A 19,982-nucleotide genomic window follows, 5' to 3' on the forward strand; every position below is an offset into this window, starting at 1 on the left:
CATCACCAGGGACCGTCTGGCGGGACCTCACCTGCTTGAGCACAAGGCGGCGTGACGTGTGGCTGACGCCGGGCCCCGCCTCCTCAACCCACTACTGCTGGAGGCCACGCCCCTCATGCACGACGCCCTCTGATGGATCATCGCCAGGCGATGGGCCCGCCCCATCCCCGAGCACACGCCCATCGCCTGGTGCGCGTTTACTTTGTGATTTCTAGTGTGTGATTACTGTGTGATTTTCGAAAGATACCTCCCAGTTAATAATTACACACGCATTATTAATTACTCACACTAAACACGGATTCGCTGAAAGAGTAGGCGTGTGGCACAGCTGGTTAGGGGGGTCTGTTAAAGTTTGAGCTGTCACAGACATAAGCAGCGAACAAAGGCAGATAGGAACAGGACCACGCTCCTCTTCCTCACCTTCATCTTCAACACAATGACACGCCTGGTGTTCATATCAAGAACAAAAGCAACAGAGAAAATGACGTTGTCTCAGCGACGCATGAGAAAAGTGTCTCAGCGGCATCTCAGAATGAAAGACAAGCCCGTTAATATCTGTGGCATTAACTCAGCCAACAATATGACTGCACAAGAAGACCACGTGTTACGTGGCCAGAACCATGGTGAACAACCCTGCAGGGCTTTAAACAGGTCCTTAACACTTAACAATATTTTAATTAGACTGGCCCATGGAACAGAGGAAGAGAGGAGAAAAGAGGAGAGGAGATATGTGAAGTGTTTTTGTATATGTGTTTGACAACTCTTCTGCCCTGCTGGATATGCCTGATGAGTGAGAAAACAAATTCATAACCACTGTGACGCTTTTCAAACAGGTCAGTTTAGAACAGATGTGAAGTTAATCTGCACACACTGGAGTTATTGGGGTAGAAAAAAACCTAAAAACTCTGGTTCACCTTGAGACGTGGAGTGGAACTTCTTAGACGGTGAGGTTTCCTGAGGGACTGTTTTCACCACTACGCTGGAGGTGGGACGCTCCATGTCGGAAGCAAACTTGAACTTGATGACACTTTCTCCTGCACCAGCCTTGGAGAGGGTGGAGAACACAGCATATCACTTCATTTCAAAACACGTTTCTCCACAAGTTCAATTCACAGTCTCCTTCAAGGTTCAGGATGTGTCACCAGCCACCCACAAACCCACAAAGTGTGCCAAGCTAACTGAGGTAAAAGGAGCTCATCTTCGGGTTTGCTCGAAGCTCCGGCTCTGCCCCGGAAGAGAAGCCCTGCGACGGGTCGAAGGATTATCACAGCATTCCAGCTTTTAATCAGGAAGCCGCGTTGAGTTGTGAGAGGCCAGTGCAGCGCTGACGTTTCCCTAATGATGCTAATTGACTTTAATACCTTGCTAGCACAATAGGAGGGAGCTATATACGGTAATGATGACAGCAGTGGCTGGTGATACAGGTCCGAGCCCGTTTGAGCAGGTTAGAGTGGGTTTGTTTGACTGCACTGCTCCTGGGACTGGCCCGCTTCCACTCACACAGGAGGAGTAATGGATGTATCACCAGAGCTTAACATTCAATACAGTAATTATACAATTACTCTGTCACCATTATTTTAATTGTAGCTGTGTAGGATTAGTTATAATGGAGTGGTGTGTGTGTGTGTGTGTGTGTGTGTGTGTGTGTGTGTGTGGTGTGTTGTGTGTGTGTGTGTGTGTGTGTGTGTTTGCTCTTAGGGCACCATTTCTATTTCTAGCCAGTCACTGAGGCTGTAGTTGACTGTAAACCTTTTGATGCACACGTGTGTGAGGAGACATGTTCTGAGCCACGTGTTTGGCAGTGGTCACTAAGGAAGGCTAACACACCTGTGTCCAAACACACCCGTGTGCAGAAATGTTGCTGACTTTGATGTCATACATGTGAGTAAAGGACTCTGTGAACTGGACACCTGCTGCTATGTGTGGACACTGCTATGTGATGTCCTTTATTCTACTTTCTGCTCTAATAAGCTGCATGGCATTGTGCTGTGTGTGTGTGTGTGTGTGTGTGTGTGTGTGTGTGTGTGTGTGTACTGTGACTTTACCTGCTGCGTGTGTGCTGTATAACCAGGACCCCACAGGGGTTAGGGACGGCACCACCCTGCAGGCTAACACACACACTGTCACTGGGGTCACAGGGTTCAGAGAAAGGGACTCCACACCGACCAGCACACACACTGCATGAACACTGTCCTCTGTACAGTCATGGAGGACATCTGGAAACAGACAGCACACACAGACAGAAAGACACGTCAGTAACACTGAGAGACCACCCAGTCAGCTGCCCCATGTGCTGATTGGTACCAGATCAGCTCACTGTACACCCTTATACAGAATACACAAGCCTTGTCTAGAAACAACGACCATGGCAATTAGGGGAACCTGCAGGTAGGAGATGAGAGGGAGAGTGGAAGGTGAGGAGAGAGAGGGGGAAGCAGAAAGAGAGAGAGAGGGGAGGGTGAAGGAAGAGAGAGGGAAACAGAGACAGAATCAGAATTAACTGCACCCCCACATCTTAACTGTACCCTGGTGTCTTAACTGTACCCTGAGGTCTAACTGTACCCCGGTGTCTTAACTGTACCCCAGTGTCTTAACTGTACCCTGAAGTCTAACTGTACCCCCCATGTCTAACTGTTCCCCCTCATCTTATCTGTATCCTGATGTCTAACTGTACCCTGGCGTCTTAACTGTACCATAATCTCTAACTGTACCCCCTCATCTTAACTGTACCCCCACGTCTTAACTGGTACTCCACGTCTTAACTGTACCCCAGCATCTTAACTGTACTCTGATGTCTAACTGTACCCCAGCGTCTTAACTGTACCCCTGATGTCTAACTGTACCCCGGTGTCTTAACTGTACCCTGATGTCTAACTGTACCCTTAAGTCTATCTGTACCCCAGCATCTAACTGTACCCCCACGTCTTAACTGTACCTGAGGTCTAACTGTACCACGGTGTCTTAACTGTACCCCAGTGTCTTAACTGTACCCTGAAGTCTTAACTGTACCCCCTCATCTTATCTGTATCCTGATGTCTAACTGTACCCCTGGCATCTTAACTGTACCCCGATGTCTAACTGTACCCCCCTCATCTTAAACTGTACCCTGGCATCTTAACTAGGGGTGTATTCAACTAAGGATTTTCATAGTCAAATCTGATTCGTCAGCTTTTCCCTTTAGTCGACTAATAGTCGAATCGGGTTTTTTTTAACTTGTTTATTTTTTTATGAAACGCTAGAGAACATTAACCGTCAGAGCCCATTTCGCATATCGAACTGTCAGACAGGCACTGTGCCAAAATGTCAAAAATATTTTAAATAAAATATGCCCTGCCTGAAAATATAAAAAAATTGCCACACAATAGCAATAAAATACAAGGAAAGGTTCAAGTAACGGGGTTGGTAAAAGCAAATAACAACAAAAAATGTTTATAGGCCTACGCGACGACACGACTCTGAAACGACAAACGTTTTTTTTTCGCCTTACGCGTTTTAAATGTGTATGCCATGTTGGTTGTTGTCGTGCGAAATGAAAGACGTTGATGACACAACTTGCACTTTACTTTATTTGATTCATCTTTATGTTTTTCAAAATACTTTTGAAGTTTTGTAGTAGCCATTATAATCTCGGCAGATGCTGCGCGTATTCTGTAGCGTGTTCAGCTCGCTCGTTTGGATTGTGAAACAGCAGGGGTTGTGATTTATTAATGTGTAGTAAGGAAGATGCCTATTGTTAATGCGCAAACATCATTTAAAAATATTTATTAAACAGAAATATTAGGATGATTTTATTTGACAAAAGGCTATATATAACGAAAACAAACAACTAATGCTTAGCTGCATTAACTAATGCTTAGCTTAGCTGTTAGAATGGTACATTCGACTATGACGTTCATAGTCGACTAGGGGGTATAGTCGACTATAGTCGAATCAGCGACTATTGCAGGTCACCCCTAATCTTAACTGTACCCCGATGTCTAACTGTACCCCCACGTCTTAACTGTACCCCAGCGACTTAACTGTACCCTGATGTCCTAACTGTACCCCGGCGTCTTAACTGTACCCTGATGTCTAACTGTACCCTTAAGTCTATCTGTACCCCAGGCATCTAACTGTACCCCAGCATCTAACTGTACCCCCACATCTTAACTGTACCCTGAGGTCTAACTGTACCCCAGTGTCTTAACTGTACCCCCACATCTTAACTGTACCCTGAGGTCTAACTGTACCCCAGTGTCTTAACTGTACCCTGGCATTTTAACTGTACCCCAATGTCTAACTGTACACTGGCGTCTTAACTGTACCCAGATGTCTAACTGTACCCTGATGTCTAACTGTACCCTAGGGGCAGTCATGGTCCTGTGGTAGGGAAATGGTCTTGTGACCGGAGGGTTGTATGTTCGATTCCCAGGCCTGAGGCCATGACTGAGGTGCCCTTGAGCAAGGCCCTTAACCCCTTCTGCCTCCCTGGGCGCCAGGCTAGGTCTGCCCACTGCTCTGGGCATGTGTGCACCACACACACTAGTAATCACTAGTGTGTGTGTGTGTGTGTGTGTGTGTGTTCTAACTGCACAGATGGGTTAAAAACGGAGGACAAAATTCGATTGGGGTGTAAATTCACAATTGACAAATATGGCACATTTAATTTCATTTCATGTCTAACTATACCCCGGCGTCTTAACTGTACCCTGATGTTTTAACTGTACCCTGGCGTCTTATCTGTACCCTGATGTCTAACTGTACCCTGATGTCTAACTGTACCCCCCACGTGTTAACTGTACACTGATGTCTAACTGTTCCCCCACGTCTTAACTGTATCCAGCATCTAACTGTACCGTGGCATCTTAACTGTACCCTGATGTCTAATGTACTCACTCAGAGGCAAAAAGAAAGAGGAAGGCAGACCAGAGAACAAATAACATCCACTGGGTGTTGAGATAGAGAGAGATGGAGTGAGGGAAGGGGGTTTGAGAGGAGGGAGTGAGTGAGGGGAGGGGTTTGAGAGAGGGAGGGAGTGAGAGAGGGTTTGAGAAAGGGAGGGAGGGAGGGGGTTTTAGAAAGGGAGGGAGGGAGGGAGTTTGAGAGAGAGGGAGTGAGGGAGGGGGTTTGAGAGAGAAAGGAGGTGAGGGAGGGGGGGTTTGAGAGAGGGAGGGAGTGAGAGAGGGGGTTTGAGAGAGAAAGGGAGTGATGGAGGGGGTTTGAGAGAGGGAGAAGAGTGAGAGAGGGGATTTGGAGAGAGGGGGAGGGAGGGGATTTGAGAGAGAGAGGGAGGGAGGGAGGGGTTTGAGAGAGAGGGAGGGAGGGAGGGAGGAGATTTGAGAGAGAGGGAGTGAGGGAGAGGGTTTGAGAGAGGGAGGGAATGAAAGTGAAAGGTCTGAGGTGCTTTGTGGTTTAGCTTCCCTCCCCTGGGATAAAACATTATGGCCAATCATTAATAAGCTGGCGAGGCTCAGGGTCAAGGTAATTAATCATATGAAGAAAGTAGAAGGGGGAGCAGCAGCAGCCTCCTCTCTCCTCCCCTCCTCCTCCTCTTTATCTGCCCTCCTCTCTCCTCCCCTCCTCCTCCTCTCTCCTCCCCTCCTCCTCTTTCTCCCAACCCCTCCTATTTCTCTTTATCTGTTCCTCCTCTCCTCTTCCACTGCTGCTCCTTTGCATAGTGTATCCCTCTTTCATTTCAACCCCCCCCCCCCCCCCCCCCCCCCCCAACACACACACACACACACCACACACACACACACAACACACACACACACACACACACACAAAGATGCTCCCCCTGGTGCGGCCCAGGTCGATGTGATGAATCTGGCCCCTGATATATTTGATGTGCCATAAATACGCAGCACTTCAGCAAAGTGGCTTAATGTGTGAGATCCATCTCCAGCACACTGGTACATGGCCCGGGGGGAGGAACCACGCCGCCTCCCCAAACACACACTCACGTCTCCCACCCATAGCTCACGTCTCCCATCCACAGCTCACGTCTGTTCACGGGGTTTTTGTGCGTCATGAGGAGAAGCAGGTGGGTTGAAGAGAGACAGTGAAGCAGTGAGGTGCATGCTGGGACAGGTAACTAGGAGCCTCACGGTTCCCTCATATCATGGGGCTCTGTGATCAGACGCAGGTCTGTAGAGACTGCACACGTGGGCGCACACACGGGTGCACGCGCAAACCCCTCGCCCCCACCCGTTCCGTCAGCCCGATCACTTACAAAAACAATACGAGGCATTTTCCTCTATTTTGATCTTGAAAATGGAGACCCCTACTATAAAAGCTTCAAACCAAGCTTGCTCTCACAGCATGATTACAGGGCCGTGGTTTGAGCCGGCTGAGCCGGATCCGGGCCGATTGCTGGTTTGCTATGACAGCTCCGACACTATTTACACCCGACCCATTCTGCAGCCCCCCATCCAGCATCCCCTCTCAACGGAAATGACACACATTTCTTTCTGGAGCTCTTCCCAAGCTAACGAAGACAATCAATATTGCGTCCCTCTCGGGAGAGGCCTTGGACTGGAAGAGGCGCTTTACAATCACAAACACCAGCGATTTGCAGCTTTTTACGGGGTTAGGGCTCAGATGGTGCGAGCCGGCGACACAGGTGCTAACTGCTCAGAGGGCTTGGAAAGGCTTGTGTGAATAATGTGCTGAAGATGAAACGGCTCAGCTGATAGCGTGCACGTGGAGCGTGGGGCTACAGCTGAGAGCGTGTACGTGGAGCGTGGGGCTACAGCTGAGAGCGTGCACGTGGAGCGTGGGGCTACAGCTGAGAGCGTGCACGTGGAGCGCGTGGCTAAAGCTGAGAGCGTGCACGTGGAGCGCGTGGCTAAAGCTGAGAGCGTGCACGTGGAGCGCGTGGCTAAATCTGAGAGTGTGCACGTGGAGTGTGGGGCTACAAGCTGAGAGCGTGCACGTGGAGCATGGGGCTACAGCTGAGAGCGTGCACGTGGAGCGCGTGGCTAAAGCTGAAAGCGTGCATGTGGAGCATGGGGCTACAGCTGAGAGCGTGCACGTGGAGCGCGTGGCTATAGCTGAGAGCGTGCACGTGGAGCGCGTGGCTAAATCTGAGAGTGTGCACGTGGAGTGTGGGGCTACAAGCTGAGAGCGTGCACGTGGAGTGTGGGGCTACAGCTGAGAGCGTGCACGTGGAGCGTGTGGCTACAACTGAGAGCGTGCACGTGGAGCGTGGGGCTACAGCTGAGAGTGTGCACGTGGAGCGTGGGGCTACAGCTGAGAGCGTGCACGTGGAGCGTGGGGCTACAGCTGAGAGCGTGCACGTGGAGCACATGGCTAAAGCTGAGAGCGTGCATGTGGAGCGTGGGGCTACAGCTGAGAGCGTGCACGTGGAGCGCATAGCTAAAGCTGAGAGCGTGCACGTGGCGTACGGGGCTAAAGTTGAGTGTGAACGTGTCACACGTGGACCAAAGGACATGGACGTGGACGTCCAGCACAGCAGGCCATGAAGTCCGTCACTCAGAGTCCTTCAAGAAGAACCCTGTGCCCAAATTCCTCACTGCTGGTGCCCAGCCCGGCATTCACTTGCATAAGCTGAGTAGCAAAAAAAAACCCCAAAAAACATTGGGGAGCCCAGATAAAAGGCACAGTGTCAGGTTTGACCATTCTCCCAACGCCTTGGCAAACACAACAAACATGAGCAATCATAAGCAGTCAGCTTACAGGCTGAATATCAAACGCCGTGAGGCGCTAGAGCCGAACTCAGGAGATAAGGCTGAGAGCGGAGAGCCATGCCAATGAGGTCTTGAGCTGGGAGGAATGCTGATGGTACAGTTTAGCTTAATGAAGAACTGGGCAGCGGACAGTTGGCGGTGCCGGTGGGAGGGGCCAGGGGGGAGGGGCCGGGGGGAGGGGCCGGGGGGGAGGGGCTGGGGAACGTGGCTGGGAGTGAGGCCAGGAAGAGCGAAGGAGCTGTCAACAGAGCAGGAGGACAGCGCTGTGATGCGCTACGCTACGCAACGCTGCTGCTGCCAGAGGGGCTGATGGGTAGAGACAGACGCACCAGAATATTAATGATCCACAAGTCCACGGAAGCAGAAAGTCTTGAACCAGCCTCCGAGTTTTAGAACACACCCGGAAGCCTTTAGGATGGAGCAGTGGCACTGAGAGCTCTGGGGATTCAGGACACACCAGCACATCAGCCCCAGCGCCAGGACCACGAGTCTCCACGCTCCGGCTGCCCCATTGCTAAGCACCCCTGGTTATCTGGTGTGCTTACCATAAGTCATTTACTCTATTATGTATGAAGACTGATGATCTCTTGATTAGGTGCATCTACTCTACACCACAGGCCACAAGCTCACTTGCTTGGACACAGAATGATGACCGAGTACACATATGAACCAGCAGAGATGACCTGGCCCAGAGGTACGGAGATACGGGTTTGAACGTTTACATACACAGTATCCGCATGTGCATTTACACTATAAGTACATTCAAACTAACACGTTATATTGGATAGAGATAAGAAGAATAAGGGCGGTATCCTTGTTATCGGCGACTCGATAACACGACACGTAAAGATTACCGGGCCGGGCCTGACCAGCCACAACAAACCACGCAAATCAACTAAGTAGAACTACCAAACCATTGAGACTGTGTCTGTTAGCCATGGCAGGTATAAGAATAACAAGGCGATATGTTTTAAAAATCAAATTAAAATTAAATTAAATAATCAACATGAAGTGAGCAGCAATATTAAGCTAAGGCTAGGACTTTTAAACATTAGATCGCTTGCATCAAAAGCTGTGATAGTAAACGAAATAATCTCAGATAACAGACTAAATGCACTCTGTTTAACAGAGACATGGGCTAGAGTAGACGAATATGTAAGTTTTAATGAATCAGCTCCTCCTGGATACAGTTATGTTCATCAGCCCCGTATCACAGGGCGTGGAGGTGGAGTAGCCACAATATATGACACAGATATAGGTTTTACTGTAAAACCAACCACCTCTATTAACTCATTCGAGGCTTTGATAGGTGAAATAGGCAATAATCTTATAGGCAATAAAACAAAGCTTAAATTAGTGACCATCTATCGACTGCCGGGTCCCTACTCAGAATTTCTTCAGGAATTTGCTAAGTTTCTTTCAGAAATAGTCTTAACCATCGAGAGATTTGTAATTGTGGGTGATTTTAACATTCATTATGAAAATGAATCAGACCCACTGAAAATTGCGTTCGACTCCATACTAGATTCAGTAGGTATAGCCAAAAATGTGATAGGACCTACCCACCGCTGTAAACACACCTTAGACTTAATACTTACTTACGGATTAAACATAGAACATTTGGCAGTCATCCCCCAAAATGACGCCATTTCAGATCATTCCCTACTAATATGATAATAATATGAAAAGACTTTATACGATGTACATCAGATGCGCCATACAAAAACCACGCGCACTATCACATCCGACACTGCAGCAACATTTATAAATTTACTGCCAGAGCTACAGAACACTATGCCACTGCAGCCCAATGAATTGGAACAGGCAACACAACAGTTTTATTCCACACTCAGCAATACCTTAGACAGTGTAGCTCCAGTTAAAACAAAATTATGACGACCACACTCGTCTTCTAAAACAGGCAGCTCGAGCAGCGGAAATCCACCTCACTAGAAGTGTTTAGAATCACATGGAAAGACGCCATAGTCAAATATAAACATGCCCTAATAAAAGCTAGAGCCACATACTATTCGACACTAATAGAAAACAACAAAAATAACCCTAGATTTCTCTTCGTGACGGTATCTAAACTAACAAGAAATATCAACGACACTAGTTCTAACACAGCACTTACACACACTAGCGATGAAATGAACTTTTAAAATAATAAAATAGATAATATCCGACTACAGAGTCATAATACATCGCAGCCTAACCTCCAATCCAACCCCAGTAGTTTAGTTATTAGTAACTATGCATCCAAAAATATTACTGAGCTACTGTAAATGTCTTCGATCCTATATCGCAAAAAGAGCTCACAACACTGATTAATTCGTCTAAGACTACATCATGTATATTCGACCCAGTTACAACCTGTCTATTTAAAGACCTACTCCCAGCCATTGCAGGGCCCTTACTTAATATGATTAACTCCTCCCTTAACCTAGGTTACATGCCCAAACAATTAAAATGCGCCGTAATTAGACCCTTGATTAAAAAACAGAATCTCGATCCGCAGATTCTAGCCAACTATAGACCCATTTCTAATCACCCATTTATCTCTAAAATTTTAGAAAAAGCAGTTTCCAATCAGTTAAACCACTATCTCCAATCAAATAGTGTCCAAAAGTTCCAATCAGGATTTAGACCAAACCACAGCACTGAAACAGCTTTACTCAGGGTAGTGAATGATCTACTAATATCGGCCGATAATGGGCTCGTCTCGTTCCTTATACTGTTAGATCTTAGTGCAGCTTTTGATACTGTAGACCACAACATTTTGCTGGATAGACTAGAAAACACGGTAGGTATTAAAGGAGTCGCACTCTCCTGGTTTAGATCATATTTAACTGACCGCTTCCAATGTGTAAGTGTTAATAATAAAACCTCTAAATCTGTGCAGGTTAAATATGGTGTCCCACAAGGGACAGTCCTAGGACCACTTCTATTCACAATGTACATGTTACCCTTAGGTGAGATTATGCATAAGCATGACATCAGTTTCCATTCCTACGCAGACGACACTCAGCTATATTTATCGGCGCAAACAGTAAGATTGAGAAGTGTGTAGAAGAGATAACACATTGGATGGCGTGTAACTTTCTAGCACTAAATCCCGATAAAACAGAATTAATAATAGTTGGGTCTAGGGCTGCGAGAGACAAAATACATAATGTAGCATTAAATCTACATTCTTTTACTATAACCCCCAGCGCAGAGGTAAAAAACTTGGGTGTCACAATAGACCCAGATCTCTCGTTCAATACACATATTAATAATATAACTAGGGTAGCGTTCTTTCACTTGCGCAACATTGCCAAAATTAGAAACATATTAAATATTAGTGATGCAGAAAAACTAATCCATGCATTCATATCCTCTCGTTTAGATTATTGCAAAAGTCTCCTAGCTGGATGTTCTGGTAAATCGATAAACAAACTCCAGCTGGTTCAGAACGCAGCAGCACGAGTTTTAACAAAAACTAAAAAGTTTGATCACATTAGTCCCGTACTATCGTCATTATACTGGCTGCCAATTAGATTCCGTATTGACTATAAAATACTTTTATTAACATATAAAACGCTGCATGGCTTAGCTCCAGACTATCTTAGTGAACTTATTGAACAATATAACCCAGCGCGTTCACTTCGCTCGCAGGACGCAGGGTTATTAACTGTTCCTAGGATCAAAAAGATCACAGCAGGTGGAAGAGCCTTTTCTTTTAAAGCTCCACAATTGTGGAATAATCTTCCTGCCTCTATTCGGGACTCAGACACAGTCTCAATGTTTAAAACTCGATTAAAGACTCATCTGTTTAGTTTGGCCTTTGATTAATCTGTTACATATTTACTACATCTCATATCTTTTCTCCGAGGTTCACCTGGAGAGTAACATTGCAGTCGGAGCCTACAATACCAGCATCGCTGCTCCGACACGGAATGAAAGCCTGGCGTTCATCAACAGACATTTACAGTGACAATATCAAAACCCAGAACTTTCATTTTTACCTTTACTTAGTCTGATTGTGTGATTTGTGTGTGACTTGTGTATTTGTCTGTATTTTGTGTAACTTGTGTGTTAACGGGCCGCCCAATGGAGGATGGGTTCCCTTTTGAGTCTTGGTTCTCCCTATTCCCCACCATCATAGGGAGTTTTTCCTCACCACTGTCGCCTTTGGCTTGCTCATTAGGGTTCTGGACCCATAGTATTGTTAACCTTTTAAATCCTGTAAAGCGCTTTGTGACAACATGTGTTGTGAAAAGCGCTATACAAATAAACTTTGATTGATTGATTGAGAGAGAGGGGGGGAGGGGAGAGAGAGAGAGAGGGACAGAGAGAGAGAGAAAGAGAGAGAGATTAAGAATTGCATAGTACATAGTTTCCAGAGAAATAGAGCGTTTTGGACAGAGCTTCCAAGAGCGTAGATCAGTTCTTTTTCATTGAATTTCCTAATTTCATTGCCTCCATAACAACTCTGGTGGCTATGCAAACAGATTAATACATATGTCCATTAGTATTAATACACATGTCCATTAGTATTAAATCCTTTGGACCATCAGGATTAAGGATGTCATTTCCAATGGGAAAGTCAAGTTTGGACACATCTGTTTTTAATAGTTAAAGTCCATTAATCAAATGGACTATGCTTAAATTTGTTTAGAAGAAAATTTGGTAAAAGTAATTTTTAAAGTTATTGTTATTTTATATATGAATAAATTCTCAACACACACACACACACACACACACTTTAAAATGCACCCTCAGCAAACAGAACTTTTCAGAACTTGGAATGGTAGGTGCTGCTTCATGAAGCTGGTTAACAGAACACCAAGAGCGTGCAAAGAGGTCATCAAAATATGGGACAGTTACTTCAAAGAATATAATATTTGTGTTTGTATATTTATTTATTATTTTTGTATATTTTGTTTATATTTGAGCATATTAACATGTTTCATTACTTTGGCATCTTCCCTGTTGTAAAAAAAAATAAACGGAAGTGTGTCCAAACTTTTGAATGGTACTGAATGTATATTTTTTATATTATATCTACTCTATTTTGAGGCATTTGGACGTTGGTGTCTGAAAAGGCACACACAATGTCCCACAAACTTCAGACACCAATGTCCAAATGCCTCAGAATAACATAGTTCCTGAGTCAACAGCCCGATCAAACCACACCAAGACGCACAAATATTTGGACAGGAAATCTGCCCCTAGTGGCTGTGCAGAGGTACTGCGTCCTGTGTGTGTGGAGCAGTGCTCATTGCAGAGTCACACTTGACCCTGGTCGTGAGGTTACACAACAGCACTCCCAGCACCAAGCAGGCGGCAGTGCTAATGTGAACCCGCCAATCAGATGCTGCTTATCCTGTGTGTGGCTGAGTCATCCGCTTCCCCCCTGCCCCGCCCACACCCCACCCTGTCCAATCGCACGCCACCCCTTTGTTTTCCTGGATTACCTGTGTGTGCCATCTGGACAATGTGAGGGGAGCGCGTCTCAAAGAGGGCATCAAAGAAAACTACAATCAAAGGGTCCCACAGACGAGAGGCACTGCAGCCCGCGACAAACCGCCGTTTCACATCAAAGAGGCACCTGCGCGCGATCTGAGGACTTTAGCGGCGCCACACGTGAAAGAACAAACACATCACCCTGCATTCTGAGTGCACGTGCGAGCAAGGAACATGGAGGTGGAGGTAGAGGCGGAGGTGAAGGTGTGGGCGGAGGCGGAGGGAAGGCCACAGCTCCGGGGTAAAGTGAGCTCTAAACGCAGGCCAACAAACCGGACCAGGGCGCCGGCCAGCGTGATTTCACACCAGTGGCCGGCGTGTAACCGGAGGGAGAGTTTGTCATCTGCGCAGGCGGATCACAGCACCGCGCAGAGCCGACACAGACGGACAGCGGACGCCAGTGCACCCTGAAATCACAGCAAGGTCAAAGGTCAAGAGCTGCCAGATGGGCCGAAGCACCTAAACTGGGAGGATCTCGAAGCGAACGCAGCAAATCCTGCAATAAACAGGAATGGCTTGGAAAATATAGTTAATAAAATTACGTATAATAGAGCAAGCTGCAATAAATAACCGAATACATTCATACGCTACCAGATATGGCAGAATCCATTTATCAGATTTGAACATCGGACCAGGCAGGAGATCAGGTAGCAGAAGGTCTCAGACAGATGATCAGAGATCACACAGAACGCAGGAACCGTGATCCCAGCCTGAAAGGAGAGCAAGTCGCCTTCCACACGTGAAGCCCAGACAGCGCCCAGGTTTCTCAAAACAGAACCGCATTACGCATGAAGTGTCGATCACACTGAGGTAATTCACTTCTGGTTATGAGGATCTACAACAGATCGTTCCAGTCTCCAAACCACATTAACTTCAAAACACTTCTTATGCACTGTGTGTTAAGCTACTTTAGAGTTGTGCCTAAGAGGCTGTTACATTTTAAAGTGGGCACTGGAGCTGTACGTCAGCAGACATGGAACCACAAGAGGACCACAAACCGGATCATGAAGGCCTGGCACAGTGGCTCAGAGAGCACACACAGCATTAGTTAATGTCACTCGCCGGAGGAAATGTGCCTTATAAAGCACTCAGGGTCCGGGTCATGTCCCACATACCTGGGATGAATGGAAATGAGCAGCCAGCTTCGTTAGCGAGGCCGAAGCCCGTGCCTGCACACCTGGATGGCATGCACCTGGGAGGACGATGGAGGCGGGGCCAGGTGGCAGAGGAGGACGCCCTACAGGCTGGGAGGTCGATGAAGGCGGAGCCAGGTGGCAGAAGAGGACGCCCTACAGGCTGGGAGGTCGATGGAGGCGGGGCCAGGTGGCAGAGGCGGAGACCTTGGATTACCCAGACCACTGCAGATACTGTCAGCACAGCAAGAGAGGAGTGGCCATGTCTCTCAGACCCCACACACATAGGAGAGAAAAGCATAAAAACAACCCAAATCGCGGGATCGTCGGATCGTTACTAAGGAATCGGGCAGTCTTCTGTGAGGATGAGGATGGGAGAGGGGATCCAGGAGCACTGGACCGGTGGCTTCATCACTCGCTGCCGTTAAAGTGGCACTGCTGAGGGTGTCATGAGGGGAGTCGGCCCAAACACTCCGTCTCACCGCACTTCTCTCCCCAAGACGGGCGTCTCGCACCGTCACTTGCGCCACCTCTCAAACTGCTCGGTGGAGGGCCGTTTAGTAACGCTGCATTCATTCTTCTCCTCTTATTACTCAATCGCAAAAGAGCGTAAACACCAGACACGCAATAACGCCACGCTACTGAGATATAACGGGCACCAGACCTCTACCCAGGACAAGGACATTCTCCTTAACCAGTGAGAAGTTAAGGAGGGGGAGGGAGCTAGGGAGCGAGGATGTGAGGGGAAGGGAGTGAGGGGAAGGGAGTGAGGGGGAGGGGGTTTTGGTGAGCGAGGGAGCAAGGGGGTGAGGAAGCGAGGGGAAGGGAGTGAGGGGGAGGGGGTGAGGGAAAGGGAGCGAGGGGGAGGGGGTGAGGGGAAGGGAGTGAGGGGAAGGAATGAGGGGAAGGGAGCGAGGGGGAGGGGGCGAGGGGAAGGGAGTGAGGGGAAGGAATGAGGGGAAGGGAGCGAGGGGGAGGGGGCGAGGGGAAGGGAGTGAGGGGGAGGGGGCGAGGGGAAGGGAGCGAGGGTAAGGGAGCGAGGGGGAGGGGGTGAGGGGGTGAGGGGGAGGGGGCGAGGGGAAGGGAGCGAGGGTAAGGGATGCTCTCAGTCAGTGGTAAGTATGTGGCAGAGAGGCCATCAGGCAGGCGAGCAGAAGGCTCTCGCTTTTGGCCAGCCTCAACTTACCTTCCCTTGGCAGCACTACCAAAAGAGAGGTCTGGACATGTGGCGCATAAACACACACACACACACACACACACACACACACACACACACACACACACACACTTTCTTTCCAAGCCCTGTGGAGGCGTCTCCGCTGGAGAGCGTGCGACAGGGCAAACTCACAGCGGGCTCACGAGGGAGACTGATGCACTTCTCAGCGGGAGTGACTGACATTCATTTTAATTAGGCCGCCATTGTTGTTACCTGCACAGGCTCCTGGCTGCGTGCTCCCCCACGGAGGAGTCCAGGGGCCTGGGGAGGAGACACCTCCTGGTGCAGCGCACTAGCACACACAGCTTCTTACCTTATGATGCTTAATTAACATTTAATTAACATTTCTCTGACATTTTCAACAGGAACCAACAAAAATAATAACCGAAAAATAAATAAATAAGAATTGTTATTTATTTAATTTCCGGCAACTCAGTGTTAGCATTGGACTGGAAAAGGGACTGGACTGGAAAAGGGATGCAGAGAGAGAGAGAGAGAGAGAGAGAGAGAGAGAAAGAAAAAAGCAAACCCTAATGAAGGAATCTAAATATTGAACTGATCTGTAGAAAGCGTGTGTGTCTCCTCCGTGTCCGTGATCATCACTACAGCAGCTATGAGGCCTCTTGAAACATGCGAAAACTGGAAAACACACAAAACCCTGACTCTGATGAACACAAACCACTGGACTCAGAGGTCTGGTGCTGGAACTCTGTGTAGAGGTATACTACTGGAGCTCTGGGTAGAGGTCTACTACTGGATCTCTGGGTAGAGGTCTACTACTGGATCTCTGGGTAGAGGTCTACTACTGGATCTCTGGGTAGAGGTCTGATACTGGAGCTCTGGGTAGAGGTCTGGTGCTGGAGCTCTGGGTAGAGGTCTACTACTGAAGCTCTGTGTAGAGGTATACTACTGGATCTCTGGGTCGAGTTCTGGTACTGGAGCTCTTGGTAAAGGCCTACTACTGGAACTCTGGGAGGAGGTATACTACTGGAGCTTTGGGTAGAGGTCTACTACTGGAGCTCTGGGTAGAGGTCTACTACTGGATCTCTGGGTAGAGGTCTACTACTGGAGCTCTGGGTAGAGGTCTGATACTGGAGCTCTGGGTAGAGGTCTGATACTGGAGCTCTGGGTAGAGGTCTGGTGCTGGAGCTCTGGGTAGAGGTCTGATACTGGAGCTCTGGGTAGAGGTCTGATACTGGAGCTCTGGGTAGAGGTCTGATACTGGAGCTCTGGGTAGAGGTCTACTACTGGAGCTTGGGTTAGAGGTCTACTACTGGAGCTCTGGGTGGAGGTCTGATACTGGAGCTCTGGGTAGAGGTCTACTACTGGAGCTCTGGGTAGAGGTCTACTACTGGAGCTCTGGGTAGAGGTCTGATACTGGAGCTCTGGGTAGAGGTCTGATACTGGAGCTCTGGGTAGAGGTCTGATACTGTAGCTCAGGGTAGAGGTCTGATACTGGAGCTCAGGGTATATATTTAACATTGAAGCTCTCAGATCTGGCACTGGAGCTGGGGTACAGCTCTGGGCCTGGATCCTGGAGGTCTGGGAAATGCTCTGGGAATGGAGAGTGAAGCTGCGGTCACACAGGCTGGTTCACGGTGGAGCAGAAGGTGATAGAGATCTGTTGGTAGGTCCCTCACTGACACTAGTGTGTCAGAGCAGAGAGCCCAGAGTGAATAGTTCTACACACACTCTTTGCAGAAATACAATCACAAATATAATTTTATTAGCCTTACTGACTAGTCACGGATCAGCACGTGAATATTCATGAGCTATATTTCTGCAGTTGGTATAAGAGTGTACACTGGATTTTACACAGACAGGTGCAAAAGACTGGTTCCTGCACTGAGCTTTCATTTTAATATACAGCTCTACAAATTCCTAAAATCGTTATGGCCCTAGATCAGTAATTAGCAATTAACTACATAACGAGCCAGCAAGCAGAGAGAGCAGCTGAGGTTAGCTAGCCAAGCACCGCATCTGACACTCAAACCCTGCGCCCTTACAAACGGAATGGCAGGATGTCTTGCCATGCTCCGTCTCCGAGAAAGGGACATGTCGACTTTGTAAGAAAGTGCTGAATGACCAGAACTAGGCTATGCTGTTGCTACAAACTGGCTGCCTGAATCCCTGATCGCAAAAAGCCTCAGCCAATCAGAGAGTGGGAAGGGAAACTGCTGCTAGATGTAGAGCCTGTCTTCCTTTTTGAAAGGTTGCTCAGAAAATGTCATCATTCTGTTGAAGGTACACGGAGGAGAGTGCTGACCGCTCAATTCTGCGGCCGCGCTGCAGGTCGACGGTGAAGGGAAAGGAAGCCGTGATCACTGCGCCCTGCTGTACTAAAGGCATCACGACCCAAACCCGACTTTACATCACTGCTCGGGAACATAATGGAAATAATTTATGTGGAAGTGCTGAGCAGAACTCCCTAACTGTGATTTCCCTGCATGTGTGACGTCTTGTGTTTCAGAACTGCTGAATGTCTGCGTTTGGCTTCGCAGGCAAGTGTTTTGGGTGGCCTCTGTGAGAAGGACACACAGTGAGACAGAGGGAGGGAGGGACAGAGAGAAAGAGTGAGAGTGCCTGTGAGAAGGACACACAGTGAGACAGAGGGAGGGAGGGACAGAGAGAAAGAGTGAGAGTGCCTGTGAGAAGGACACACAGTGAGACAGAGGGAGGGAGGGACAGAGAGAAAGAGTGAGAGTGCCTGTGAGAAGGACACACAGTGAGACAGAGGGAGGGAGGGACAGAGAGAAAGAGTGAGAGTGCCTGTGAGAAGGACACACAGTGAGACAGAGGGAGGGAGGGACAGAGAGAAAGAGTGAGAGTGCCTGTGAGAAGGACACACAGTGAGACAGAGGGAGGGAGGGACAGAGAGAAAGAGTGAGAGTGCCTGTGAGAAGGAGCTGGAGAGGGAGGCGGGTGAGAAACACGAAAGGTTACACAGAGCAGCTAAGACTTGCTTCCTTTGTAATCAGTCTGCACTGTCATTCAAATGCCACTGAGGTCAGAGGTCATTTGATGAGATGAGCCCCCATTATCATGGACACTTTCATCATTCCCATCACACACGCGAGCGCCTGCTTCGTGCTCGGTCACGCCAACGCAACACTGCCACCCTTCACACAGAGTGCTCACAGCCCTCACAATATGCTAATTACCGTGCTGTTACAGACACCGCGCACGTGTGTGTGTGTGTGTGTGTGTGTGTGTGTTCTAGACCTACTTCACCCTATTAGCAGCAACAGATCAAACTAATCTGGCCGGCTGTGTGCGGCTCGCTGGAAGAAGCTCACTGCGCTGCTCTGACTCCGTGCTGGGCCACACCCACCTGCGTGCCCACTGCCCGCCCACTCGGCGGGGCCCTCATCATTACATCATCACGCTCCGCTGACGGGCGCTGACGTGGAGACGCCGAGCACCACGCGCCCCTCAGGCTGGGCCCCCCGAGTAATTGGTGTTGACAGAGTGGCATTAGGAGCTATCTGGGCAGAGGATCAGCCGTCAGTCTTGTAGAGTCAGGCTAGGAGAGAAGAAGAGCAAAGGGGGGGTAGGGGGAGAAAGGTGGAGAGGCAGGAGACAGGGCAGAGGGAGGGAGCGAGGGAGAGAGGGAGGGCAGAGGGAGGGAGCGAGGGAGAGAGAGGGAGAGGGAGGGCAGAGGGAGGGAGCGAGGGAGAGAGGGAGGGCAGAGGGAGGGAGCGAGGGAGAGGGAGGGCAGAGGGAGGGAGCGAGGGAGAGAGGGAGAGGGCAGCAGAGTGTACACTGGGAGTGAAAAATCTAGTGAAAAGGCATTTTGTGCAAACATTTGAGGTTTTCCTGAGAGCTTGTGCTTAAATTCACCGGATTCATTTAGAGTAGATGCTGTGTTGGTCCTGAGGGGACTGGGGAGAGGCAGGCGTCTAGCAGACGCTCTCGTACAGCAGAGCAGTGTGAACGCGTGGGTGGGAGTCAAGGTCCAGGGCTACAACAGGACAGGGTGGAAATCAAACCTACACACAGCAATTACTTGTTCCATAGGATGACAGGCTAGATATAAGGTAACGGAAGTTGAAGTTTTTCTTGTTTGTTTGTTAAACTTGATTTAACTTATTTCAGCCAATGTAACGGCACCGTTTCCGTCACCAGCTGTTTTAGTAATCCGGTCAGTCAGAGACACGTTTGGCCTGGCCCTCATGCACAGGATTGTGGGTTTAAGCTCCCATCTCGGTGTGTGTGCCTGGGCATGGCGGAGCGAGGCACGGCAGCTGTTGAGGGTGGCGTGGAGGTCTGAACCGACGATGAGGATTACGGAGTATGACAGGCTGGGGCTGTAACAGCACTGACCCTGTGGCCTTCACTGTTGAGATGTACATGTGTCAGCGTGCAGAAGGAGACTTCAGACACGTCCGTCTCCGTGTCTCTCCCTGACAGGACTGTCCATGTCTGTCCTCCGTGCTG

At 48.7% G+C, this 19,982-nt stretch overlaps 1 protein-coding gene across 1 annotated transcript in view; it reads right to left on the bottom strand.

Moving 5' to 3' along the window:
* Window positions 1-911: 911 nt before the first annotated feature.
* LOC143506321 (nephrocystin-4-like) overlaps window positions 912-19,982 on the bottom strand; it is a 47,314-nt gene continuing 28,243 nt past the window's right edge. The window contains exons 4-5 of the mRNA XM_076996294.1: window positions 2,046-2,216; window positions 912-1,044 (exon numbers count right to left, since the gene is read on the bottom strand). Coding sequence (XP_076852409.1) covers window positions 2,142-2,216 — 75 coding nt within the window. The 3' untranslated portion in view covers window positions 912-1,044; window positions 2,046-2,141. The remainder of the gene's footprint in view (window positions 1,045-2,045; window positions 2,217-19,982) is intronic.

Source organism: Brachyhypopomus gauderio, unplaced genomic scaffold (genome assembly GCF_052324685.1).
Source record: "Brachyhypopomus gauderio isolate BG-103 unplaced genomic scaffold, BGAUD_0.2 sc456, whole genome shotgun sequence".
NCBI classification, from domain to species: domain Eukaryota; kingdom Metazoa; phylum Chordata; class Actinopteri; order Gymnotiformes; family Hypopomidae; genus Brachyhypopomus; species Brachyhypopomus gauderio.